The sequence below is a fragment of the Xiphophorus hellerii genome, chromosome 5 (genome assembly GCF_003331165.1).
Source record: "Xiphophorus hellerii strain 12219 chromosome 5, Xiphophorus_hellerii-4.1, whole genome shotgun sequence".
Taxonomy (NCBI): Eukaryota; Metazoa; Chordata; class Actinopteri; order Cyprinodontiformes; family Poeciliidae; genus Xiphophorus; species Xiphophorus hellerii.
In genome coordinates, this window is record NC_045676.1 from 20,761,710 (window position 1) to 20,788,806 (window position 27,097).

At 38.2% G+C, this 27,097-nt stretch overlaps 3 protein-coding genes and 1 long non-coding RNA gene across 5 annotated transcripts; 3 read left to right on the forward strand and 1 right to left on the reverse strand.

Moving 5' to 3' along the window:
* Positions 1–479: 479 nt before the first annotated feature.
* LOC116720820 (uncharacterized) lies at positions 480–2,039 on the reverse strand. 2 transcript variants are annotated; one of them, XR_004339464.1, is made up of 4 exons: positions 1,940–2,003; positions 1,740–1,809; positions 1,127–1,209; positions 480–646 (listed from the first exon to the last, which is right to left on the reverse strand). It is a non-coding gene; the product is annotated as an uncharacterized LOC116720820 (long non-coding RNA). The 2 variants fall into 2 exon arrangements; XR_004339465.1 differs by lacking the exon at positions 1,740–1,809 and having other exon boundaries at positions 1,940–2,039.
* Positions 1,512–4,327, forward strand: coq7 (coenzyme Q7 homolog, ubiquinone (yeast)). Its single transcript, XM_032564270.1, has 6 exons — positions 1,512–1,690; positions 1,958–2,136; positions 2,757–2,871; positions 3,026–3,165; positions 3,630–3,698; positions 3,889–4,327. Exons 1-6 carry the CDS (start codon positions 1,603–1,605, stop codon positions 3,964–3,966), a joined length of 669 nt encoding a protein of 222 aa, XP_032420161.1. The 5' UTR covers positions 1,512–1,602; the 3' UTR covers positions 3,967–4,327.
* Positions 4,328–13,067: 8,740 nt separating this feature from the next.
* notum2 (notum pectinacetylesterase 2) lies at positions 13,068–19,843 on the forward strand. Its single transcript, XM_032561870.1, has 12 exons — positions 13,068–13,334; positions 13,448–13,757; positions 13,848–13,900; positions 14,340–14,435; positions 14,531–14,591; positions 15,349–15,461; positions 15,565–15,667; positions 16,011–16,199; positions 16,334–16,434; positions 17,889–18,036; positions 18,135–18,182; positions 18,575–19,843. The coding sequence occupies exons 2-12, from the start codon at positions 13,450–13,452 to the stop codon at positions 18,876–18,878; spliced, it is 1,524 nt and encodes a 507-aa protein (XP_032417761.1). The 5' UTR covers positions 13,068–13,334; positions 13,448–13,449; the 3' UTR covers positions 18,879–19,843.
* A 575-nt stretch (positions 19,844–20,418) lies between these two features.
* On the forward strand, positions 20,419–25,965 carry rps15a (ribosomal protein S15a). The gene is made up of 5 exons (XM_032563987.1): positions 20,419–20,461; positions 21,227–21,364; positions 21,463–21,542; positions 21,734–21,819; positions 25,832–25,965. Exons 2-5 carry the CDS (start codon positions 21,232–21,234, stop codon positions 25,923–25,925), a joined length of 393 nt encoding a protein of 130 aa, XP_032419878.1. The 5' UTR covers positions 20,419–20,461; positions 21,227–21,231; the 3' UTR covers positions 25,926–25,965.
* Positions 25,966–27,097: the final 1,132 nt, after the last annotated feature.

Below are 27,097 nucleotides of genomic sequence, written 5' to 3' on the forward strand. Positions count from 1 at the left end.
TGCACTCAGTCTGTTTTAGGTGTTGCGTAATTTGTTGGTTTCATTATTATTATGATTATCATTATTATTATTGTTATTATTATTGTTAGACATCAAAAGCAGGAATCAGACTAATATTTACTAATGAAACTCATGACAGCAGGATTATAAGAGATCATGGCTATAATTCTAGGTACATATTGTTTTCTTTGCTTTTCAATTTAAGCTAAAATGCTAAATGAAGCTTTTTTTTCAGTAAAAATGTGTTGACTACAACTGAAATCCTTCAAACTGGGACCAGCTGGTGTACATGAGCTGAAACGTCGCTCTGCCTATGTTAACTGTGCTGCACTGCCATCTGTAGAGCTTCAAAAATAACACAAATTGCTCCATAAAAGCCCTTATTTTCTTTGCCTAATTGCCTCTTACACAACATGTCTAAACAAAGAAAACAGTCGAAATTTGTTTAGCACAAAAAAACAAAGAGAGCAACCAAAATGTAATTTTCACCTTTAAATGTTTATTTATGGCCCACAGGCCAAATATATGTAGGCCAAGTAAACTGAGAGCACTGAATTAGCTGGAGAGAGCGTGGATTTGTTTGTGTTGTGACAGACAAGTAAATTATCCAAGGTGTTGAACCTGTTCACCTCAGCAGCTCATGATCCTGTGTGGGTGTTTTCAGGAAGCACAGTGGATACAGAAAACAGAAATGAAGCTGGCTTCAGTTCGTTCACATTTTGCATTTATAACCTTGTTTCAAAAATAAATTCTATTTTTACTCTCAATACACAAAACACTCTATAATGTAATTTTGTTTTGGAGGTATGGGTAAAAAAACAACAGCAAATAAATCATACATGCATAAGTATTCACAGCCTTAACTCAATACCATAGACGGCAATTAAAGCCGCATGTCTTCTTACATATGATGCAACAAGCTTGGGGTGCCTGTCTCTTTCGAAAGTCACTAAAACTCCATCAATTTGAATGGGAAACATCAGTGCACAGTCATGTTCAGATCTTGGTAGAGATGTTTAATCAGATTCAGTCTGATCAATCAGAGGTTGGGGACCCTGGTTGACCACTCACAGACATTTAAGGAACTCCTGGAGACATTATTTTGATGTCTTGGCTGTATACTTACAACTATCGTCCTGCTGAAAGGTTACTGGGTCATCTATGAGCCGTCACTCCTCACAGTAGTCCTTCCTTCTTTACTTCCTTCACCTTTTCAGATGTTGAAAATGTGAATGAAGTTGTCAATTTATTTCACAACTTATTATCTAATAAATTGTACAATAACTTGTCAATTTATTGCTCTTTTGGACTGTAGGCCTACTTGAAAAAATAGCTTACTTTACTCCAGACTAAGAAATGTCTGAGGGTATTTTAATCCCTGTCTGAGGAAGACACTTCAGTAAATCCCGTTTTAAAAGGTAATTTAATCTAGTACGAGTTGTTAACCAACGTTTCTTTAATTAAATGGTACCACAGCCTGCCATAATCGGGCGCCGTCGTAAAGCGCGCCTACGTCATAGGTGTGCGTTTGGTTTATCAGCTGACGCTCAATGTCCTCTTGCATGTGTTTTTCTACGGTAGCAGTTAAAGCCTTCGCTAACTATGATGCACAGAGCGGCGCACACGGCTTTCTGTGACTGGCCTCAGTTTGTCAGATCAGCGATGATCCGACAGAGTTTAAAATGCACAGGTGAGCTGCTGGGTTATCAGCGAGAAGCTAAAATGCTAAAAACACTTACCCAAGATAGCCATGACGTAACCGTAAGCTTGGCATCATGACATTTTCTTTGAAGTCACATTGTGAACGTGCTTAAAACAAAATGTATCTGTTTGATATTACTGAAATATTTTTATTCAGTATTAAATCTACCACTTTTTTCCCCTGCAGTTAGAGATGGACACCATCTTTGAAGGATTTCCTCAAGTTACTCATGCTTACGTTATAATGTTTACGTAGGCTGCCTCCAGAACAGCGCTCGTGCCTACGGTGTCGTTCCTGCGCCGCGCGACGGCGAGGAAAAGGAGATGATGCACCGGATGCTGCGCGTGGATCACGCGGGTGAATACGGTGCTAATCGCATCTATGCCGGGCAGATGGCAGTGTTGGGCCGGTCGAGAACTGGACCACTCATCCAGGTGAACATGCCATAGAAGAGCCTGGGTTCTGACTCATAACGGGGGTTTGGCCATTAGTGGGGTGTCAAAACCCCGTTATGTCTAAAAGCAGGTTCACTACAAAAGGTCTCATGATAAAGAACATTAAAATATATTTTAAATAGTGCAGAGGTCGTACATGCTTGTCAAAAAATGATAGTAGGAGAGTTTTAAAAGGTTCCATTCTGTGGCCATGTATGTTTCTCAATTTATATTGAAACCTATGAAAGGTTATGCCCCCAAGTAATAATTAAAAAAAAAAGTTTAATGCTCAAAGAGCGACAGCATCATCGGTTTATATCCCTAGCAACTGTTTTTATTTCTCTGTCAATATGCTGTTCGATATTTGAGAATATTGCATTTAAACCATTAATAACAGTGAGAAAATGTTCACAGTAAGACAAAAAAAAAAAAGACTCGGGTTTATAATTTTTCATTTGTCAGTAACATTTTTTTTTTTTTATTTGATATGTACTTAAATACTTTAGTAGATTTTTTTAAAAAAGGAATCAAAATTTGTACTTATTTTCAGTTAAATTATGTTGTCAGATCAAGCTGAATGGTATGAGTAGTATTTTAACTCTTTTTGTTTGTTTTTGAAGCAAATGTGGGATCAAGAAAAGAAGCACCTATCAAAATTCAACGAAATCCTTGCTGAGAACAGAGTTCGACCCACGGCTCTTCTGCCAGTCTGGAACCTGGCTGGGTTTGTTTTAGGTTGGGGCAGCATATAAATATACAGTGTCTGTATAATGTGGGAAAGAAAGGACAATAGAAACTTAAAAACACAAAACTCTCTTGACATAGCTGGTAAAAAGACAAGATTACTGTTTTATTTGTATGTGTCGCTCTTGTTTTGCACATCCTCCAGGGGCATCCACTGCTCTGCTGGGTAAAGAGGGGGCCATGGCGTGCACGGTGGCAGTGGAGGAGAGCATCTCTGAGCACTACAACAGCCAGATTAGAGCGCTGATGGAGAGTGACCCAGAGAGATACACTGAACTGTTACAAGTGAGGGCCACACTTCAGATGTTTGTACTTTGTGTTTAACTTTAAGCAAAAAGTATTTGAGCAAGCCCCCGACAAACTGACTGAAGCCAAACTCAATGATGACACTTATTGGCAATATTTTATTCTTACTTGTTTTATCTAAATCGAGATTAAGAATAAAGTCTGCAAATGTTTGAAGTTGTTCAGAAGCGCCATTTTCCGTGCCACATGTTATTTATTTTACTTTAAGCAATATCTATAGCTGACTGGATTAATTAACCTGAACTCATTCCTATTAATGATACCGCAAACTCTTGTATTTCCTGCCTGATCGAATAACATTATTCTCCAAGGCTGGTTTGTTTAAGATCATCAATAAAACATGTTTGGGACACATTTTTTATCAACAAATAATAAAATTCATTGTTAGCAGTATGTACCAAGAAGTGATGTAAAAAGTGTTAATTTGTGGTTCCTTCCAATAGGTGATAAAGGAATTTAGAGACGATGAAATGGACCATCATGATACAGGTTTGGAGCACGATGCCGAATCAGTAAGTGCATTTCTGTTACCCATATGAAATAACCGGTCACCTACTGAACATTTTCTCAATAAATAATATCTTAGATAATTGAGTCTTCAATCCATTTAAACTCATGTTTAAATAAACATGTCTAATAGAAGTACAAGCTGTGTAGTATTAAAAAAGTAAAATGTGTTTCTTGTGATTTTTTTTTTTTCAGCTACCTGGATACTGGCTGCTAAAAAACGCAATCCAACTGGGCTGCAAAGCTGCGATATACGTTTCTCAACGTGTCTGAATTTGAGCTTAAACACAACAGAATTCCTTTTTTTTCGTTCTCTCTTTTGGAAATGTTTGTTTGACGTTGTCATCAATGAATGAAGGACCTTGTGACGCAACACATTGTTGTACCTTTATCAGATGTGACATTTGGTATACATACTTTTTTTAAAAAAAGACATAAATAGCTCAGTTGTGACTGCATCATTGCGATGCATTGATTATGCTTCAATTTGTATGTACGGCTGCTTAAATGCGTCAATATTATTTTCTCAAATGTTTAGATTTAGTTTTGCATTATCAGGAAAGCTAAAAAAAAATATTCATGTTGTTGGTGGCAAAGTTGGCCAACTCTCTTTAATAAATAAGTCCATAAAATATTTGTCCTCAGTATTTTTAACATGTTATACCATTTTCTGTTTGTCTTGGTCAAAAATGTGAAAAACTTAAATGCACACGAGATGTTGATGCTTGTGCTATAGTCTTCAACATATGCTCATCTTTCACATGTAATAGTTCACGAATCAACTTGTCATTCATCTCAAGCCGCTAAGCACCCGCACACAGCTGTTCAGGGTACATTAGGCCACTGAGCACAAGGCACTGTGTAAACGCAGAGAATGGCCAGAGCAATTTGTTCATAAAATAAATGCTCTGTACAGCAAAGTCTGACATACCTCAACTAATGAAAAAAATACATTGGGCGATATGTAAAATATCCATAGCCTTAAACTTTCTCACACTTTGTCACTTTACAGAAAAAGATGAAATGCCGTCAGCTCTCAACCAGATCTTGCTTACAGAAAGTAATCATCCACTTTCCTCAATTTGCTCAGGTTGTGTTCATCACGATACAACCTTGTTGACGTGTGTCAATAAGCAAATTCAACTAGGTAGAGCATTCCCTCAACTGTAACTAAAACCTTACAACATAATTAGTCCCTTATTGGGTCAAGACCTACATTTTCGGCGTTATTTATACTGTGTATTAATATTGCTGCTACGCTTGTAGTCATATTTTTTTTAAAGTAATCAAGTTGCCATTTTTAAACTTTATAGTAAGTTGACACACTTAAATTGACTTTTTATTGAACTGGCATAAGTTGCAATGCCAACAATTCATGAAATTAATCTGAAATTTCACAAATTATTTTTTATAAATGGAAGAAAATTATAGAAACAATTTATATAGAATAGAATAGAAGTACTTTATTCATCCCAGCAGGGAAATTACTTCGCAGTTACAGCATAGAGACAAGACACAATAACAACTACCACTGAGTAGTAGTTGTAGATAAAATGAAAAATAAAAATAGCATATAAAATGCTATAAATTGTAAAATATAAAATGCTGTTAATATAAAAAGCAACTTAAGAGCAGTCCTTGCAAAGATTCAAAAAATGCAGATATGTACAGTATATGTAAATATATGTACAGCAAGTGTGCCACAGTGCAGTTGTGCAAAATTGGACTGATTAGTGCAGAACAATGATTTAGCTTTTATTGTACAGTGAGATGGCATGTGGCAGGAAGGATTTCCTGTATCTGTCCCTACGACAGCGGAGCTGGAGCAGTCTATGTGAGAAGGTGCTCCGCTGTCTGTCCACTATGTGGTGGAGAGGGTTTATAACTATAACAATTTATAACTAATCAAAGGTTTTACGTTTGACCAAACCTTTGATTTTGATTTTGAACCTATCTGTAGGTTTAGGATCATTATCCTGGAAAGTGAACTTCCACTCCATCCCCAAATCCTCTTAAAGGTTTTGCTCAAGGCTTATCAAATCTGATAAGCCATCTTCCCGTCATCTCTGCCCTGCTGAAGAGAAGCATCATGATGCTTCCTCCACCGTGTTTAACCATGGAAATGGTGCATTCACTGGCTATCTTTTTACTACGCAATGCATAGCATTTTGATGGATTAACCAGCATTGGGAGATGGGACCGAATACAAATGCATACCAACCTTTTTGGATTTCTTTTGCAAAACCTTTCTCTTTCCTTCCACTTCTCAATCAAGGACTACTTTCTTTTGGTCTATCACACAAATTCCCCCCAAAAAATAGATTTAAAGTATGTGATTGTAAGGTGACGATGTGCAAAAGTTTAAGACGTATGAATGTTTTTGCAATTACATGATCAGCTGAGGTCAGTCGCCGTACATGAGCGACACAAGACAATGGGGAGCCTTGAAATTCAAAGGTGGATCGTTTCGCATCATCTCTGCCCCAGATTAATAGCGCTGACAGGTTTACAGCGAGGTGTAACTGTTTAAATAAAGCAACACATGTACAGCTCCATTCCTAGCTGCATTCTGGGTGACGAAGTCACCACTGCATAAAGACCAGAGTGATGGCTCCGTTAAAGTGCTGATATTATTAACCAAAATCTTTTAATGCCACAAATAAATGAACAATGTCCACCACGTAGTCCAAGTGTCTGGTAATGCCTGCATAGGCACATTTTAAGACAATCAGAGAAATCATTCCTGCTCCTGTAAATGTCAGGAGTTCATGTGCACGGTTTCTCAGAATCGCTTCCAGAGGAATCTGCTGAATTACTGACTCAGAAACTGGCAACAACAAGTATGTAGGGAGCAATAAAACTTTTACCAAACTGTGACTGTCTCGCTATCCGTGAATAATTGCTGTTGTAAATTTTGAATAGCACGGACAATACAAATCTCCATACGTCATTAAAGCTTTCGGATACAGGCTGTAATACTTTTTGGCTTTTATACCTGCAGTCTGTCAGTCTTTCGGCTTTGCAGAAGTTCATAGTGAGTAATGGGTAGCATGAAAAAAGTCAGACGGGAATTTAGCGGCTAAAGGTGAGCTTTAATGTCCTAGCAAAACATTTCATGGTAAAATGACAATTTTCATCATGATTTCTTTGGTGTTTTATAATTGAATTGATATGAAATGGGGGCAGCAATGGCAACTGGAATACTGTATATTTCCTTCCAGCTTCCTTCATTAAGTGCAGTCCGTTTACAGTTTACACTTGGGGTTTCAGTTGATGCGCATGTAGTTTTACCATATTAAATGTATGATATATAACTAACCTAGAGAGCTGTAACATAAAGTAAAAAACTGCTCAGTTTCTCCTTTTAAATAACTATTTGAATAGTTGAAGCAACTAAGAGTACTCTGAAATTTGACAATTTCCAGCAACAATTAAATGCTAAATACTATATATTTTTTGTAGTGTTAAATAAGGGGAAGACGATGAAACAATGGGAATGGTAAATAATAAAATAAACAAAATTTTACACTTCTTGCTGTTTGTGATTGTGACATAACACAAGGCTAAAAAAAAATCCTACGCTTGTTTTTAAATAGAATGGAGAATAATTAATATAGCCATATTCTATAATTAAATTAATATTGCTCTTCCTTATCACCTCCATGTCACTAGAGAGGCGCAATCAGCTTAGAGGACTGATTCGTAACTTGCTGATTTGTTTATGCTGTAAGACGTACACTCTTCATCTGCTTATGTGACTAGTTAACCCTTGGAAAAATCTCTTGTGAGTCTGAGGAGTGAATGTAGTTATGAGAGCGACCACATGTCCACATGTCTTCATAGTGTGAGGTGACAACACATGATGTAAAGGGCTGACATCATTTCAGCTGGAATCTCTGATTTACGGTCTGTCATGCAGTGACATCTACCAACTGCTTTGAAGAAAGACAAAAACAACACAAACCAAGGTCAGTCTTCTAGGAAGGTTGATCAGTGTACAACGTATTTGTTGTCTGAATCCTAGTGGGACACATTTATGCACAATGTTTTCTACACCTACGTCATATAACGAAAAAAAACAAACAATGTAATTATAGCCTACATGTGTCTGGCAACTGCTGTCCAACAACAAGCATAAAAGTTACATTCGTTTTTGTAACAGGCTATGCACAAAGGAAAATAATGGATTTAGATTGAAATGTAGGCAAAAAGATACACCTTTCACAAATTATATAACAAGTATATGTGTGGTGTGTATATATGTATGTGTTAAATAAAACCCAAATACTTATGTACAGCTTCGATGAATCCCAAGTATGAATATATTTAACAATATTACAGAAAATCTGTTTACAAAACAAGATGCAATTAATTTTGCACCAACCAATTGACCGCTTTCAGTTTAGTGCAAGAAAAAAAAAAAATCAAAAACTTTTATGAATTTTTCTTCATCTTGTCTACCAAAATGACTAAATTAAGTTTGAGTGATTCTCCCAGTATCATGTAAGACCCAGTTGTTGCTGAGTTTTTTTGTTTCAGGTTGTCAATCAGATGGTAACGCTCATGCTGAGTGCCAGACTTAAGCGTTGCGTGACCCTCTTCAATAATATCTATCAGTGCAATGACAGGCCTGTTGGTTTGTTCAGCATAACTCCGAGGCCAAGCTAATGCCATGACATGAGACCGAAAGACATTCAAAAACACGCTCACTAGCACAAGAGGGCATAATTGAAGGTTGAGAACAAACGCCTCTCCAGCCTGGTCAAGATTACAGTTCAAACGTTTGTAGGAATAGGGCCGTTTGTTTTACAAAGATTCAAAGCTGCATTACTATGTTTTTTAATCACTTGAATTGTTTTCAGTTCGTTTAACATTTACACATTTGTAGCAAATTAAAATCAGAAAAATGTTTTTGTCCATTTGCATTTACCCTCCTTTGTTGATTTTCCTGAAAAATCCAATATACTAAATTTAATCAAAATGTCGTATAATATTAATAAACAAAGACCATCATGAGGACAAAGATGGGTCAGGGATCAGGCTGTCTGGGATAAAGTAGGGTTAGTTTATACAACTATATTCCACGATTTAAACATTTCACGGTTCACTGCTCAGTTCATCAATTTCAACTACAAGCCTACCAAGGCTCTTTATCTAAACTAACTACTGAGACCAGGGCCGTATTAATCAGAGGGGCAGCAGTGTGACCCCGTGGTAACTCTGGTAGAGCTCAAACTTATGGAGTTTTGCGCTCTCTAAATCTGACTTCTAAGGAATTGTGGCAAGAAAACCATAAGTTGTTGTTATCACAGCATACAGACAGTGGTTACAAAGTGACTTATGGACAAAAAGGTGGCCATCTCAAAGTGAAAAATGTGCTATGAGAAGCTTGTAGGAAACCCAAAACACTCGACCAAATTTATACAGTCTATTGCAAAAGCAATGCAACCATACAATCAGAATACGTATGAAAGCTTCTGACATTTCAGTCATTAATAAATAAATCTCTGACATATTCTTTCCATCATTATTCATTTTGGTAATTCTAACTGACCTAAAACAAGATGAATGTGGCCTGATTTAACTTCAAACACTGAGGAAAGAAAAGGAGTATGTTTCTTTTTGTTCAGTGTATGTGAACTTCTGGCTTCAACTGTATATTGTTCAAGCTGGTTATGGTTATCTCACAAGTATGCAGGATTACAGGTGTGACACCTAAACTCCATGCTGAACATATTTTCCCTGGCTGGAGGTGTGTGTGGCATGCTATTAAGATGGACAAAATGCATGGTTAGCGGTGAGGGGATCAGCAGAACGAGGTGAACCCTAAAACTCTTATCGCCATCCAGGCATCACTGAATCCAACACCTCATATCCCTGCTGTCGACCCCTCCTCCATTCATCACTGTGATGCATTGGCGGTTTGCAGAAGGCCCCTAAACACCTGGTTTCATGGATGGTTTCGTCTGCACCACCTGCTCGCCTCCTGCTGCGGCCCAGCACCTCACGCCGATGCTGCTAAGGCTGTCTGTCATGCTCGTTGATTCAGTGTTGAGCTCTGGCGGTGTTATTCAACCCAGGTCCCATTTCTCTCGCCTGTGGCTTCTTTTCGTGTGGCTTGTAAAGATGCCACCCTTAACTCCCATTAATCACAATCCTGTTTGCTACGTTGCGCACTCCGCTGCTGGTGACAATGTCGATTCAGGGAGATTCTCCGATTGTTAAAGTCACGAATGAGGCAAAGAGCAGCAAGGTGAGGTATGGTTGTTTCAGCGGTTTTAATGCCGGGGGGTGAAGTTTCAATGTTTTAACGTGGTGTTCTTGGTGTGCTAAAAGATAAATCTTTTGATTGAAGCACTCTTGGATTTTGAACCTACAGCTTGTTGGGTCATGACCTTACTCTGCTGCAGTGCGGTCATAAGAATCCAGCACATGACTGCAGTCCCTGGCTCGTTGTTCTTTGAAGTTATCAGCCGAGAAATATTCCAGCTCATGGCCGAGCCCTAGGCTCCTGAGGCCGGCGATGACACACATGCTGAACAGACAAAGTACCCAGACCACCCGGGCTTTAGGTGTCCTGACCTTGGAGGCTGGCTGTGAAAAATAACAACACAAGGGGAGAAAGAATGCCTCCAATGTTGTGAAGGGGGTCACGCTGCTGCCCCATCAGGGTGAAGTTCAGCATGTCTTATGAGCCCCTGATAATTTATTTTAAAAAGTTTATCAGTAGTATGGAACTCACTTCCAAAGTGTATCAGTTCTGTTTTGTTGTGTATTTTATTGGTATATTCTATTGTTCAACCTAAGTGGGAGAGTGTTGGACAAGATGGATTGTTGGAGAACATAAGTTCACTTTAATCTATTGATCAGAATCCTGGTTCGAAAAAAATTATATCATTCTGTCCTTTCCAATTTTGAAGAAAAACAAAAAGCCTACTAATGCCTCCTCTCTCTATCGACATTCTGGTGAAACGATGATAGATTTACAGCAAGTGCTTTCATTTTTCAGCTGTTTCAGGTATCTGCTAAACAGATTGTTGCGTTGATTTCTGGGAAGACAGATGGTGGTGTGCAGGCTTCAGGACAACTGAAGGAATGAAGGATTGTTCAGCTCAGTAGATCAAATTTGCTATAGGCCTTGGCTACATTTGCACTGTGCGTGGGTGTATAGACTCTCACTATCATTTTTTTGTAGCAGCTTTGTTTCTCTCTGGCTATAGTTGAAAGTAGATGAAATACCACAAGTTGCTTAAAAATGGGACAGCGTTTTAATCTGCTCAAATGTAACACAAAAATCTGCCTTTTTTTATTATCTTTTATGTGACTGCAGAGCCCCCATCATTTCCGATACCAAAAATCCAATGCAGACTCATTTGTGCTTTCATCGATTGGATCAATTCTATCTTGGATTCTGTGGTTTATTCATCTTCACATATGTAGACACATGCGCACACCGCAATCTCCGGACTTTTTTCAAGGCCCCATACAGCGCCTGTAGCACCGCCCTGTAGCCTTTGGCCTTCCGAGCGATCATTATTTTCCGTGATTGACACTTTGGGATGGTGTGCATTTCATTGATGAGAATTTTAGAGCCCTGCGGCTTGTGATCCTTCAGCCATCGTTGGTACGTCACCCTAAGGCCTTCTGAAAGAGGGTACGGTTGCAGATCACTTTCAAATACTCTGTCACTTTCATCACCAGAACCCAACAAAACTAACCAGCCATCCCGGGAATCCACAGACACAGACCTGGACAGGCAAGAAGCTGCAGGTAAAGAAAGATCATCTGTACTGCACAAAATCTTTTACTATGTAGGTTAGAAATTATTAAATTTGACTCTTTTAGGTTCAATTTACGCTTTCCAATCAGAGGTTTTGGACATTCGCAAATGTTTTCTGTGGTGAAGAGATATCTTTCTTTTAGCTGTAATCTGTCAAATAGTTTGAGTTATATGTGAGTTGTGTGTAAAAACACACAACTAGTGTTGAATATTCCCCTAATGGGGCTTGTGATGCAATTTGGATTTGGTTTATATAGCACCAGTTAAAAACAGATTGCTGTTTTAAGGCACTTTACAAAAAAAAAACAAAGAAAAATAAATTAATATACATAAATTTATAATCAAGCCTGCAATAATTCATTCATACAGATTCAGAGTTTTAATCATTGCACATTAGGTTCAGTTTGTTATTCCAGTTTATTATTCAAAGCAAAAGACACACAAAATAATTAACGTTAACTCGTCTGTTTCATCACCTTTCAATTTGAAAATGCTACTTAAATCATTTCTTTTTCTTTACTAATATTCTTGTATTTTCATTGACTTAAATTCAAAGCAGAACAGACGATTCCAATTTTGCATTTAGTACAATAATATTAGAGAGTCTATGAATAGTATTTTAAATATTTTCTTTAATAGTTCCTGTAATTAGTAGTCATCATCTATTATTATTCTTTCAGGAGCAGACCCATTAACATAATGGGATAGTGTTATAGGAGCAGCTGCTTTAAAATATGGTTTTATTATTATTTTGCAACAAAGACAAAATGATTGATATTTTTAAAATGTGTTTGTTAACTCAAATGAGCAATCATCACCATTAGCATTTCTAAAAGTTTGCTCCCTGAATGTATTTTTCATTGATCTTTCCTTTAACCCTAAGAGTTTTTAAATGTCTGCCAAATCTGGTATGTTCTCTTCTAATTACCCCACTGGCACAAGCAGTAGTTATGTTTAAATGTTTTTCATTCAGTGAAAATGAACACTGTCAGATTTACCATAGCTAAATCTGTCAGCTATGGTACGTTCACTGGTTTGAACAAATTCAAATTTTAAAGTTTCCACCTTTGGGTGATAAGTCGATGTTAGTCAACCTTATAATCAGCTGACATTTCAGTGCATCTGTAGTTGCATTGATCTATTCTATTCTTTTTGGCAGTGAAATGATAGTTTTGCTGTTTGATAAGTTCATTTAGATTTTTGCCACCATAAGTTGTTGTTATTTGGGGTTTTTTTGCACACTGTTGCAAACTAGAGAAACAATATGTTTATGTTTAATATCATATAATATGTGTCATAATATGTGATGTCAAAAAAACAGATTTCATTTTCGGAGAAAAAACTTTATGGTATAACAGTTTGAGGTGTGTGCTCCGGTGACCTCCAGGTCAAATGCTGTGCAAAGAGGGCATGCATTTATTTTGACCCACTAGAGATTTAGAAAGAGGAGGAAGATGGCAACGAGGGCTCATTTCTAAGTAATGGTCAGCTGGTAAAGTGCTCGGTGGTGGGCGTGTGCAAAGGCTTGAAATATGTTGAAGAGAAATGTTTGTTATCTATTCTCCTGGCCGCTGACTGTCCAGTACCTCCCCCCTTGGGCTGTGTCATCAGCGGTTTATCTCAGGCTTCAGGAGAAAGTGGGAGGTGATGTGGTTCAGGTGGTGCCTCTATAAAGCTCATCACTGATTTGCAGGACTCATCAATACTTGGCTAGGACTCCATCACTTCTCATGACCGGCATTTTCATCTCAATCCTGGTTAGAGATCGCTGAACTTCTGACTTCTTCCTCTGCAGCAGCAGCAGCACTGGCCATCACAAGGAACCTCTGCAGCAACCTTCTAGGCTGGTAAACTCTGAAAGGTAAATTAATTTACACCTTTGACAGTGAAGAGATGGAACAAGATTTCCATGTGCATGTACAAGTGTTGGGTTAATCTTTTTGCTTTGCATGCCTCTTTTCTTGATGTTGTCAGACATGAAGATACTTGGCCATGTGACCTTCTTCCTTCTGCTCGGGGCAATCTTTGCTCAGAGCAGCCGTAATGCTAAAGTGAGTGGGAAATCCGCCAAGAGAGGTGGTGGTGGGGCCCAAGCAGGTGACACTGGCCAGTCCACCCCATCGGCCGATGCTTCTCAAGGGAGCAGCAGAAGCGCCGGGAGATCAGCTGACTCGAGACAGGACAGCACTGCAGGAAGTCGTACAACTGGACAACAGACGGACGAGATGAGGCTGCAGTTCCTAAGGAGCGCCCAGGTGACATGCAATGATGGATCAGCAGCTGGGTGAGATGATTTGGATTTCTAACAGGTTTACTGCACAGGTCCATTCATTACTGCTTTGTCTTCATCTTGTACCTTTCGGTGTTTGTGCAGGTTCTACCTAAAAGAGTTCAGAGGAAGCCGCAGATGGCTGTTATTTCTGGAAGGTGAGTATTTACAAACTGGTTAAATTGGTCCCCTGAGGTCAGATGCTTTTGGCATGATGCCCCCTTTGGAATTTTGACGGGGATGTCATCTTGTTATGTCATCGTCTGCTTTTCTCCTTTTTTGGTTGTTTCTACTTTTTTGACTGACCAAGGGTGGAGGAAAACAATGGAAATTGTGTAAACTGACTGGAAAGTCTTGTTTATGAGCAATATATTTCCACACCATGGTCTTTTACTTGTGGGGATGTCTAATCAGAAGAAATTACTGAGCGTGCTTGCCAACTTTAGAGTGATGCTATAGTTTCACATGAGTGGAAAAATATTTATAACAAAATAAATTTGACCTGATTGAAGGTGTTTTTATGTTCCTCGGAGGCCTGATGGGCTAAGCAGGGTGTCTCACATCGGAGTCTCTAATATTAGTCTGTTTTATTTTTAGGTGGCTGGTGCTGCTACAGCAAAGAGACCTGTGATTCCAGGTACCAAAATATCCCCCGCCTAATGAGCTCATCGGGGTGGCCCCAAACTAAAAGAGGTTGGTCATCTATCCATACTTTGGCATGGGTCCTACACATGTTTTGTTGTTTTTGTCAGGCAAGAGGTTTATTTAGGGATTGAATATTTTTACAGGGACTGGAATATTATCGTCCCAAGCAGAGGAAAACCCCCACTGGCATAATGCAAATCTTGTGTAAGTACCTGGACCAATATCTCATTTTGCATAAAAGAAACCTTGGACTGTGATTTTTTTTTCCTAAATTGCGCTTGCAAATTGCCAAATTTTAGTGAAGTGTGGCTGATAGGAGAAAAAAACTACAAGCAGCAATTCAGGCAACTTAGTTTGTAGTCAGTGACTATAATTCTAGTTGTTTAAAGAAACATTGTTACTCTGTAAAATGTGGGGGAATTTGATAATAGTTTTCTTTGTAATCTAAATTTCAACTGAATAGATCCAATAAAAACAGATTTAAAGAGAAAAACGTTGATTTGTTCATTTGGCTCACCGCTGTACATGACAGAGAATTAATTACTTTCCCCTATGAAGGTTTTAATGTTATGAATTCTGCTACTATCTTTAAAAACTTTGATATACTAAGAGATTTTTAGCACCTTAGAGTAGTTGATGTCAATGTTTACTGGACCAAACTCAAAACCAACTCACAGTTAAAATCTGCTTTATAATTACTTTCTTGTCATGGGACAAGGTGTTCTTTAAACATGGCCTTATGTGCAAAAGCATACAATAAAAATGTATAAAAGTTAAATGCATCCGATTTCATCCGGTTGTTTTGATATAACTCTTGTGCTTACTTTTGATTTTATTCTGAATTGAAACTCTTTTTTTTAATGTACAAAGTCAAACATTTAAGACTAGCAATATTCCTTATGGTGTGAAATTAAATCCTTCATTTGTAACGTAACAAATGTAAATGTGTCACATTGGGCAGATTCATCCCGTACTGTTCCAGCGACGTATGGAGTGGCACAGGACCTGCTCCAACCCCCGCTCCAAGAACAAGACAAGGAAAAGATAAAGTGAAAGACAGAAACACAAATGCAAGTGAGTCGCTTGATAAGATAAATGTACCTTTTTTTAAAGGACAAACTACTTTTGCTATTTTCCATGTTTGCCCCTTGTCATTAATACTGACATTTCCTTGCAGCTGAGTATTCTTTCATGGGATCCCTTATCATCCGGGAGGTCATCAAAGACCTCATTCCCAAAGGAATCAAGCAGGCCAAGGTTGTCATGCTGACTGGCACCAGGTGAGTCTGTTTTATCGCTTGTGTTCTCATGATGCCTGCAGCTTTTGGAACCAAGTCGCCTGGATGTCCTCCATTCCAAACTCTAAACACGAGAAGTCCTATTTTGGGTGCATCCTCTTGTCAGTAATAAAGATGTTTATAGTCATCTGTGATCAGTGACACAATGTTTATTAAAGGGCCTTGCCTTGTAATGGTGAACATTCCTCTCTGGTTAGCGGGATGGTTGCAGGGACATCACCTCCACATCCTAAAATGAGACCCACCATCTAAATGGGAAGCTGCTGAAAGTGATTATGAATCTCAAGGCCAGGTTATGAAGTAATTTCCCTGGGTCCCTTTGCAGTGCTGGCGCGACAGGTGTTTTGCTCAACATTGAGAGGGTTGCCAGCCAGCTGGAGCAGCTAGGTACCGAGGCTCAGGTGCGCGGCCTGGTGGATTCTGGATGGTTTCTGGAGAGTAAGCAACAGCGGTCCCCCAACTGCCCAGCGACTGTTTCCTGCACACCTGAAGATGCTATCAAGATAGGACTCAGGTAGATCCTGGAACACTTCTGACACTCAATAGACTATAAAGACAGATGCAATCCCTAAAATTAACACAGAAATCCTCCTTATTTCTCTTGAAATTGTTATTTATGTTATTTCAAAGAATGTCTTGTTTCCACAGGATGTGGAATGGGGTTGTTCCAGAAAGGTGTCAGCAGCTCTACAAGAGAGGGGAGGAATGGCAGTGCTTCTTTGGTCATAGACTATACTCCACTTTGACCTGTAAGTGCTGTGTTTCTCATAATATTGGTACAGCATGCCACAAACCTGACAGAAACTGTTCAGAAATAAATTGTGGATGGACACTCATGCTCAGAAGGGAATTGGACTGTTATGCCTTCACTTAATTGTTGGTGTGAAGACATGTTGATCAACAAAGTTAGCCATTTTTGGTAGGCAAGGAATATCTCCAGGTAGATTGTTATTCAAACCACAGCACTGAGACCACATTGATAAAAGATTCAAATGGCATATATCTTAACAGCATTGCATCATAAGCTGTGTTTGTTGTTGGATCTCAGCCAAACATGACATACTGATTGATAAACTGGAAAAGTGTGATTGTCTGGCACTGTGGTAAACTGGTTCAGCTCTCATTGACATACCTGGACTAGTTTGTGTCATTTGGCAATTATAAATCTGAGTAAACAAAGACCACATGTGGGATTCCCCAAAGCTCCACCCTAGGGTCACTTTAATTCAGTGTTGATGTGCTTGACAATGCTGAGATGAAAAACTACTAAAACATCCTTCGCAATTTACTGATGACACACAACTATATAATTCTGAGTCACCACAAGAATACAGTGCTCTAAAGTCATTGTGTCATAAATATAAATGTATGGGTGGGTCATAATTTCTTTTAGAAAAGACAGAAATCCTATCAGATTTGCTACTTTTGAAGCAAAAATTAACCCCCTAATGGGCCAAGAGAATTGGCTTTGTCATCCATCGCTTTGTTTGCGATGGCAGATATAGCTTTGTGTGTCAGATTTGGAGGCATGCTAGAAACAGACCAGTTCTGCCTCTTGACTTCTGTATATATTTTAAAAAGAAGCAATTATTTCCTATAAAACATTTAACACGTTAAAACTTCTGTAACTAATTAATTGAAATTCTAGCATCAAAGTGCCACCTCTCACTAGCTTATTGTTAAACAGCTGGTAACCGGCTGTTTGCCTGGTTAGCACTAGTAACTATGAACTGTGAGTATTTTCCAGGTTCCTGTCTTAACTCCAGGTTAAAGTAAAGTCTTCCAAATTCATCATGTTTCATTTGACAGAGATTCAAAGCTCAAAATTGTATGTGACAGTATGATGTTTTTATGACTTTTTATTTTTTTAATAATGTAAAGCACTGCGTTGTTGCTGAAATCTGCTATTCAAATAAACTCGATTTAAACTTGATTGATTGAAAATTATAAAATAATAGCAACTTTACTGTGCCTCGTTCAGTCTTCCTATTATCTGCTAAATCTCTCTCTCTCCTTCTCTGTCTCCCAGCCTGAATAAACTGCAGACATGTCTTGAGATATTGTGTAACCTTCATTTTAAACACGTCATTTTAAGCACTCCTCCTTTTCCAAAAGAAAATATAGGAATACCAAAAATTCACGCTTCCTCTGCAGTTACAATGTATTGGTTGTATTGTCTTTTAAGTCTTTATTCTTTCTACAGCTCCACTCTTCATCGTGCAGTGGCTGTTTGATGAGGAGCAGCTGAGAGTGGAAAACATCTACATGGGCGGTCAGAGTCTGTCTGAGGAACAGTGGCAGTACATCCAGAATCTGGGCTTAGAAATCAAAAACTCCCTGACAGATGTGACGTAGGTTTTGCAACAACACTCTTTTGTATAAAACTTTAGACCAGTTGGTGCTAAAGTAAATAATTACTGAATATTAGTTACATTTTCTTTTGGTACAGGGCTGTATTTGCTCCATCTTGCCTCTCACACACAGTCATCACCAAAAGGTAAGAATGGACATTTAAATTCAATTGTGCTGTTAATTTAGCTCTGTTCTCATTTAAACTCACATAGTCTCTCTGTTGTTGATTGCCGTCATCCCATGTTAAAGGGTCATTAAATATTTTCCAAAAACTTTTGCACCTTTGGGATACTGTATAACAATTATTTTATTGCACAACTGAACATGAACAAGTCGTGTCGCTCAACAAAATTTCAATAAAATGTTTGGAACGTTGTGGTTAGAGCAATGCAAAATGGATCAATCAAAGCTAGATAAACAGCCTGTAACCAGACCATGACAGCAGTTTCACTTGTTTCAATTGAATTTCCCACGTTTCTCTCAAATTTTGCCTGTTTCTTTGTTAATAATTCATAACTTCTACATCCTATCCTGCAGCAACTGGATGAGTTTCCAGGTTAAAGGCACATCTTTGCCACGGGCTCTCCACTGCTGGGACAGAAGTCTGGAGGCAATTCGCAACAACAGAACCCCATCTAAAGGCTGCCCTTTCCACCTGGTGGACACCTGCCAGTGGCCTCAGTGTAACCCCACCTGTCCAGCTTTGGTGGACCAGGCCACCCAGCAGGAGCTTACTTTGCTCCAGATGCTGGTCGCCATGGGCCTTGACCCACAGAGGCTTGGCCTGGATCCCGAGGGAGAAGGAGATTCTCTGGTCAGCATGGCCAATAACGGTGGCTAAGTGGAAAAAACAGAGAGGAAGACAAATTTAATGAAACAGAAAAGTGTTTGAAATTTAATGTAACCGTAGAAATGCTTTTACAAATCTGGTTACGATATGCTGTCCTGTTTAGCATTCCATAATGCTCCACATCTTTGACTCGGCTGGTTGGTATGTTGCAGCATCTGGGTTTGTGTTGTTTACTGGGCCCTCTACTGGTCACAAGAGGGAAGAGCTTAGCATCAAAGTATTTCAGCTATCCAGGTCGCAGTGGTTTGACCTTTTCCAGATGTCTGGATATAACCTAAAACACACTTTCATCCTAAGCCCTCTAACATCCAGCATCATAGTACGAGCCTGTTAGTAGAGTTTTAACACACCAAAGTATGTCTGAGGCACAGATTATATACACTTTCATCAGATCAAAAATACAAATATATCTAATAAAGTAATCCAGCAAACTGTTCACACACACACACACACACACACCCCCCCCACACACACACACACACAAATAGAAAACACCACAAAACTTTGTGCACAAGGAGTCTGCTGATTTTTGATTGGCTTTGGTTGATTATTTTTAGCAACTGATGTGATACTAACTTATTTATACATACTTTTATGTTTATGTGTTCTATGCATGCCAAAATAAAAGTGTTATGAGTTAATGATGTGTTTTCTTTGAAGTCACTGCTCTTCTATATTTAATCATTCAGTTTATTCTAATCTGTGAACTAAGCGCAATTTTTAACATGTTGACGCTGTGGTGATTCACCGCTCAGTTGTTATGATTCATTTTGCTGTCATGCAAATTACTATCTACTACCTTCCTGTCAATAATTGCTGTCAAACATATTCTATGATATTTTTCTTTTTTCATTTCATTTATGGGCAGATGGTTTATTTCCATGTCACTGCTTTAGTAAAGTCAACTGATGTACATGTTGAAATAAAAAATAAAATTTGAATCTTCGCTATGTAAATATATGCTCTGTTTTGTTTAGCATCTTCATGACTTAATTATAGCATCAGGAAAAGGAAAATGCATGATGTAATAACTGAACAGAAAAGAAATCCAACTTTTACTTAATTTATTGTGTTCAAGGGTAAGCATGGACTGAAGTAATCTAAGGTCCACATAATGGAAGATTTCAAATGAAATAAATGTAAGCTTACACACACAAGCGCACCCCCACACACACACATATACAGTATATATATATATATATATCAACACGTAGCATGTTTTTTATTTGTTTTTACCACACAATCATATTTAAAATGTTTTGGTAGTATTACTATTTTCGTTTCGTTTCGCTTCCGTTGGATAGGCAATATTCTCCTTAGTCCTCTTATCCTCTAGAGGGCGGTGTCTTGGAAAGATATCTACCTGAAATTAACAAATGCAGTTGATCATATTTCAGATATTAATTAAAATGCACAGTACTCTCAGTGTCTGACTTGTAACTCAATAAAATTTAGTAATTTCGTGGTATCTTTGGGTCGTCGCGTCTTTAGAAAAAAAAAAAAGTCTTGGATTATTTTCCCATAATGCACCGCCGTTTCTTTCTACTTCCTCTTTCCGCCATATTGCAGAACCGGTAAGATGTCTTTTTATGCACTCAGTTACAATCTTTAAAGAATCTTAGCCATCTGTGCGATAGATATTCACTGAACCTCCCCGTTTCAAAGTATAAGCACATAAAAATGATCTGAGAAGATTATCGATCAAGTTAATAAAGCTATTGGTGGATATTTGTCCTGTTATAATTCCTCCTCTGTTCGGCCCTGGTACTCGGTGTGTTCAAGCCGCCCGGATAGCCATTAATGTCCTTACTAGCGATGGGGCTCCTTGTTTAGAACAGTGAAAAACTTTAGTTGTCGCCATAAATATTTGTTTATCACACACTTCATATGCTGTTGGCAGATTTATCAACGTTGCGTGTCGGGAATGTTTTTACCCGTTAGTGGAGGAAGCTACGGTAGCTAGCATCGCTGAGTACTCAAAGTGGACCATGCTTTGCTGGGAAGCTGCGGTTTACTCGGTCCTTGCTTGCTTAAAATACATAATTATTGTGAGTCTTTTGACCGACTTATATCAGGATAATATGTCTAAGTAGCTCGTAAATCTTAGAAGTCTTTCACTGATGCTACATGATGAGCTACTGCTGCTAAGCATGTTCTCTTCAGATGTACAGGTCATTCTGATGAAAGAAAATAGTTTGTATTTTGTCTGTTGCATTGGTGAGTTAAATGATTGATGTCCCATGAGAATTTTTTTTAAAATGTAAATATAAGAACATTTCTGAGGACTTTTGAGATAGGGCTTCCCACAACTTTAATACGTCTGTTTCTTGTGTCTGCAGGCATCATGGTGCGCATGAACGTTCTCGCAGATGCTCTGAAAAGCATCAACAATGCTGAGAAGCGTGGGAAACGCCAGGTCCTCATTCGGCCCTGCTCCAAGGTTATTGTGCGCTTTCTAACCGTCATGATGAAGCACGGTGAGTGACAAGCGTGTATGACTGAGGAGTTTGAATGGTGAAGCCTCCATATGTGGCGCGGAGCGTTACAGCTGATCATTTCCCACTGAAACCTTCAGGTTACATTGGTGAGTTTGAGATCATTGACGACCACAGAGCCGGGAAAATCGTTGTGAATCTCACAGGCAGGCTGAACAAGGTAAGTGTAGTCCTACCCTGCAGAATGAAATTGTAAAAAAAAAAAAAAAGGAAATTTCTGTAATTGTCACGTTTTTGAATCAATGCACTGCTGTAGTCTGTGTTAAAATAAGACAATGAAGTTAAATCCTGTGCTTCCTTGCGGTTTCTGTTTATTGTGGCGTATAATTCAGTGATCTATTTTTCTTTCAGTGTGGTGTGATTAGTCCACGTTTTGATCTTCAGCTCAAGGATCTGGAGAAGTGGCAGAACAACCTGCTGCCTTCAAGACAGTTTGGGTGAGAATCACTTTATCCTCTTCAGACTTTCACTGGACCTGAAGGGAAAAGCGCGCCTCTAAAATCAGACTTTTTGATTTGATGAACGAGTTTTGGTCACTTCTAAAAGTTTGTGTCAAGATGGGCACACCCTGCTGTGTTTTGTCTTTGAGTTTGTCTTTTTTTTTTTTTTTTTTCAACGGCTGACTTGACTTTTTCGGTCCCAGTTTTTATTGGTTATGTCCCATTGAATCTGTTAGAAATCAAATCATGGCTCAACTCTGATGGAATGTGATGCTTATATCATATAGCCAAGGTTGTGTGCACAAACAAGCAGTTGGAGTTTTAGTTTTTTGGTTTTTAAGGGCTCACATTGTTCAAAGCATACATGTATAAACATCAGCAGAAATTATTTGAAAAAGATAAACAATACACTTGTGCATTACATGTTGATATATTAAGCCAGTTGGAGTCTAAACACAGTAAATGCTCACAGATAATTTAAACCTAACGGAGGTTTAAAATATCGTAATGACACATAAGCGGATTGAGGAATTCAGTAAAATGTGAACTTGGAGAAACGGATATTTTCATTACTCTAAACAATTGCTATTGTGGTTTTTCTAATCTTGAGTGGTTTTGAGTCTAATTATCAGTTTTATCACTTTGCCTCACTGAACTGAACTTAACTCTGCCAAGTCCTTTCTTTTTCCTCAGCTAGTAAACTAAGCAAAATCTGCAATATAAATGTCATGGTTTAATGCATTTGTACAATAAAAACTAATTTGGATATCTAAAACCTGGACATACAAGTCATCCTAGGTCATTTGCTTTATTCCTTGATAATGTTCTCAAATTTATTTGCTAAAAGTGGATCTAAAAGGAACCCATTACAGATGTACAAATTTTAATGATGCCACATTTTCAGCCTGATAAATAGTCTTTGGTGGCTTAATAACGTTTCGTCTCTTTGAATCCGTCAGCAATTGTTTACTTATTTTGCTGGAAAAGAATCAACAAATGTTTTTAGTCTTCTAAGCTGCATTTGGGTTTCCATCTTAATTGTGGGGCTTCTTAATTGTCAACCGAGCAATTTCATTATCAACGAATTACAAAGAGAAAAGTCCAACTTTGAAACAGTTGACATTAAATCCATTATTTTTCCATTTACCGTATTTTCCGCGCTATAAGGCGCACCACATTATAAGGCGCACCTTCAATGAATGGCCTATTTTAAAACTTTTTTCATATATAAGGCGCTCCGCATTATAAGGCGCATAGAATAGACGCTGCAGTAGAGGCTGGGGTTACGTTATGCATCCATTAGATGGAACTGCGATAAAGGGAATGTCAACAAAATAGTCAGATAGGTCAGTCAAACTTTATTAATAGATTACAAACCAGCGTTCTGAAAACTCCGTTCATTCCCAAAATGAATGAACAGCTGTTGCTTGCTCCACTTCCGCACCATTGATTCGTTCATGGTAAATTCTCTCTCTGCTGCTCTATTCCCGTGTTCTACTGCATGACTGATCGTCTTGAATTTAAACTCTGCGTCATAAGCGTGTCTCTTAATAGGAGCCATTTGGGGGTATTTACACAAATGGAAATGAAACAGGACGCTTCGCGCCGTCGTATATCCCAGCATACACCGCTCGCTTCTACGGGGGAAAATGAAGTCGGCGGCTGCTTACCGTAGTTGCGAGACCTGTTGTGGCTCAATATTGGTCCATATATAAGGTGCACCGGATTATAAGGCGCACTGTTATCTTTTGAGAAAATGGAAGGGTTTTAGGTGCGCCTTATAGTGCGGAAAATACAATAAAACATCATATTGTGTGATTTTGACTATTTTCACCCCTCAGTGAGTCTTCAGATGAATCAAATATTGTCTTAAAGTAGAGAATTGACAGTTAAGCTTGTGCTTTCTCACATTTTGACTTGTTGGAAAACATGGACCGACTAAAATCTTTAGGGCGCTTTTAAAACATATCTTCATCTGCCATTGGATCTCTAAAGCGATAGATGCACTGTTTTAGATTGCATATGTCCAACACTCGCTTTTCATCTTCTGTTTATCAATTATTCAAATCAGAATCCATCCAGCTAAAGTCAGCTGTAGCACCAGAACCAGGTTGATGCTGTTTATCTTTTCATCCTTTTACAATCCTGTTAGCAGGCTAGTTTAATAAAACCTTGGTAATTTGATCATGTGATTAACAGAAGAAATCTATTCTACTTGCATGTAGAGCATTAGTCACTTTATAGCAGATGCTGTTTATGTAAGTTATTACTTGCGCGATGCAACACGCTGATTTAATTTTACATATCAGCGTCACTTTCCTGGATTATCTGTGAAACATCAGGTGGTTTCTGTTAAACTTTAGTCTCAGCTTCAGTTCAAGACCAGAAAATCTCAACCAGCTTCAGATGAAGAAGACCAGCAGGAAGTTTGAATCATGGTTTAGAGGTGTAATTTGACCTCTAAATGTACTTGGTTCTGAATAATGTGAGTTTTTCTCCAGTGGCTCTGATTGAGCAAAGAGTACAAAAGCATATAATGGTTGAGTCGGAAGAAATCGCAATCCTTTCCTACTGCAAGCAATTGTTTTAATTAGTAAAAATGATCTTTGACTTTAGTATTTTGAAATGTTAAAAAGCAAAAATTTTACACGTTTTAAGTGGCATGACACTTTAAATGGAGTTTTCCATGAGGTGCACTTTTTCATCTGTCTAGATTTGATGCTACAAACTATACAATCTTTACTCACAATCTTTAATTCACAAAGTTTGGGGAAAAATAAGTAATATTTAGAAATTGTGGTGTATTTGGTTGTTATTAAACATTTATCTGAACTTTTCTCCTTCTTTACGATAACACAGTGCCTCTGCTTCTCTCTGCCAGTGTTAGGCCCTCAGCTGCTAAAAGTATACATGAGGTGTTGGCAGTAAGGGTGGTTGGAGTCCATCCATGTATTATTTATCAATATGTAGAGTTTGAATGCATGGCAATTAAAATAAAGTATCCTCACAAATTTTAACTGGGATTCATATTTTCTTCACCGATATTGTGGTGCTGTTCTCTGCTTTACACCACTCCATTTTAGACTTGTATAGACAAACTCTTGCTGTTCAGTGGTTTAAACTACATGGATTTTGTAGGAGTTGCTGTCTGCCCTAAAGCCTGGTACAGTCTTTCTATTTGGGATCTGGAGTTTGACTTTTCTTCTTGTGGTTGTTTTCTGAATTTGGTGTTTTTCAATCAGACCTCATGTGTTTGCCGAGGAATGAATCAATTTAATATAACTTCATTATTTCCTTGGGAAAATATTATTATTTTATAAATTTGTAGAAATTTTTATCAAAAATCATGCTGAGTTCAACGAAAGATTAGTGTGTCTAAGGTGTTGAAGGGTTGCTTAAAAGTTAACTAATCTTTAGTACATGAACATGTCAGTTTTCTTTTTACTGAGGGTTTTTTATGGAATGACTTTTATTCCTATGTATTCTAGGTATTTATGTGATCTGTGTGAAGGTTATATTTCACTCATCTATACTTTGGTTCTTGGCTTACTGATTCAGATATCAAATTCACTATGTTTGTGAATAACTTTGAATTTAGGTTGAACTTGCTTCATAAACTGGGTCTAGTTAAAAAATATGTAATTCATTTATATTTTTAAAAGAGAAATTTATCCAAGTACCAAAGTTCCTAAGCGGTTTCTCAGTCTGAGAAATGCAGAAGACACTGCTCTTTACTTCAGGAGTTCAGTGTTTTGAGATGAAGCTGAAATAGAGATGTGGAAAAATCAGAAGTTTTTGTCAATGAGAAATGTGTAGAAACAATGTGTTAATATATACCACATTAAACTGGCTCCACTGTTCATTTTTTGACCTAGATTGATGATTCATAGTAAGTCATATGTTAAATGTATATAAATTTATCACCTTGTTTTCATGGTGAAATAAATTGAGCAATGCAGCTCACTATGTTACTTGGAGTGTTTCTGAACTCCTGCCTTGTTGTCTACAGATACATTGTGCTGACCACCTCAGCTGGCATCATGGACCACGAAGAGGCCAGACGGAAACACACAGGAGGCAAAATCCTTGGATTCTTTTTCTAAAATGTAAAGAACTGCAAATAAAAACAGCCAGGAGAAAGCTGCTCGTTTTTTTGTGCCTTATTTCAACTATTTAAAAGTGCCGATGTGCTCTAGCGCTGTTCTACACTTGGTATTGTTTTCGGAAACATTGCTGTGGGATCTTTAGGCAGGGGAGATTTTAAACTACAAAAACATTGCAGCAACAGCTCGTTAGGAAGTGAAACGGTTTAAATAAAAGCCTGTGGCTTTTGGTTAGAAAGTGTTAATTTAGTTGAGTAGCCCAACAGTTTTAGTGGAGGGTGTCCAAAAGAAGAGACGAAAACCCTTCCAAAAGATGTCTGTCCATCCCTCGAGGGTCCCATCGATAAACACGCTAATCTCAACGCTGTAGACTGAACATTTGTTTTTGTAGCTTTTCTTCCCCCCAGTGGCCATTAAAAGCTGTTGCCTCTTCCCTACTCTTGTTAATCGCTTGTAAAAAGAGTCTTTGCTTTTTCTGCTCTGCAATCATCTCACCAGTGTGACCTTTTCTGCAATCCTCGGTGTATTTTGTCTTCTCCCCAACCTCTTGTACTCTGGTTACTGACCTTGCATTAAGCTGAGGGGGGGAAGCAGTAACAGCCTGCTAATGTAACAGTTCTGTCCAAATGCTCCGGCGCTAAAAGCTCACAAACAGATGGCCTCCCTCGTGGGCTTGCAGCACTTAAGAGCTACCTTGTAAAGAGAAAAACAACTTTGTTCGTTTCTTCTGCTAAAGGTTTGGGGAAATAAGCTCACAGTAATTTTAAGGCTCCCTTATCGGTGAGCGCGAGGGGATGATGGAGTGTGGGTTCATGTTCTGGTGATGCATGGGTTTTAAGCAGGTTTTTGTTTTATACAGATGCAGAAAAAGGTAAAATGTTTCACTACTGTGTAGCTCCACATACAAATGTCTAAAATCAAGATATTAATGCATCCTGTTGATGAAATAAAGTACCATCACTCATTTTGAAGATATGAAACCAGATGAAAGGTTAAAAAAAGTTATTGTCGTGGGTGCATTTAGCTAAATTGGTCATCAGTAATTAGAATAAATATGCATAAATTATAATTTAGATAAATATTTGATTAAGAACAGCCAACCTGTTTTGTATATTTATAATCTATATTTGCTTCTAGCACTTTCATATTTTGAATCGAATAGTTTTACAAAG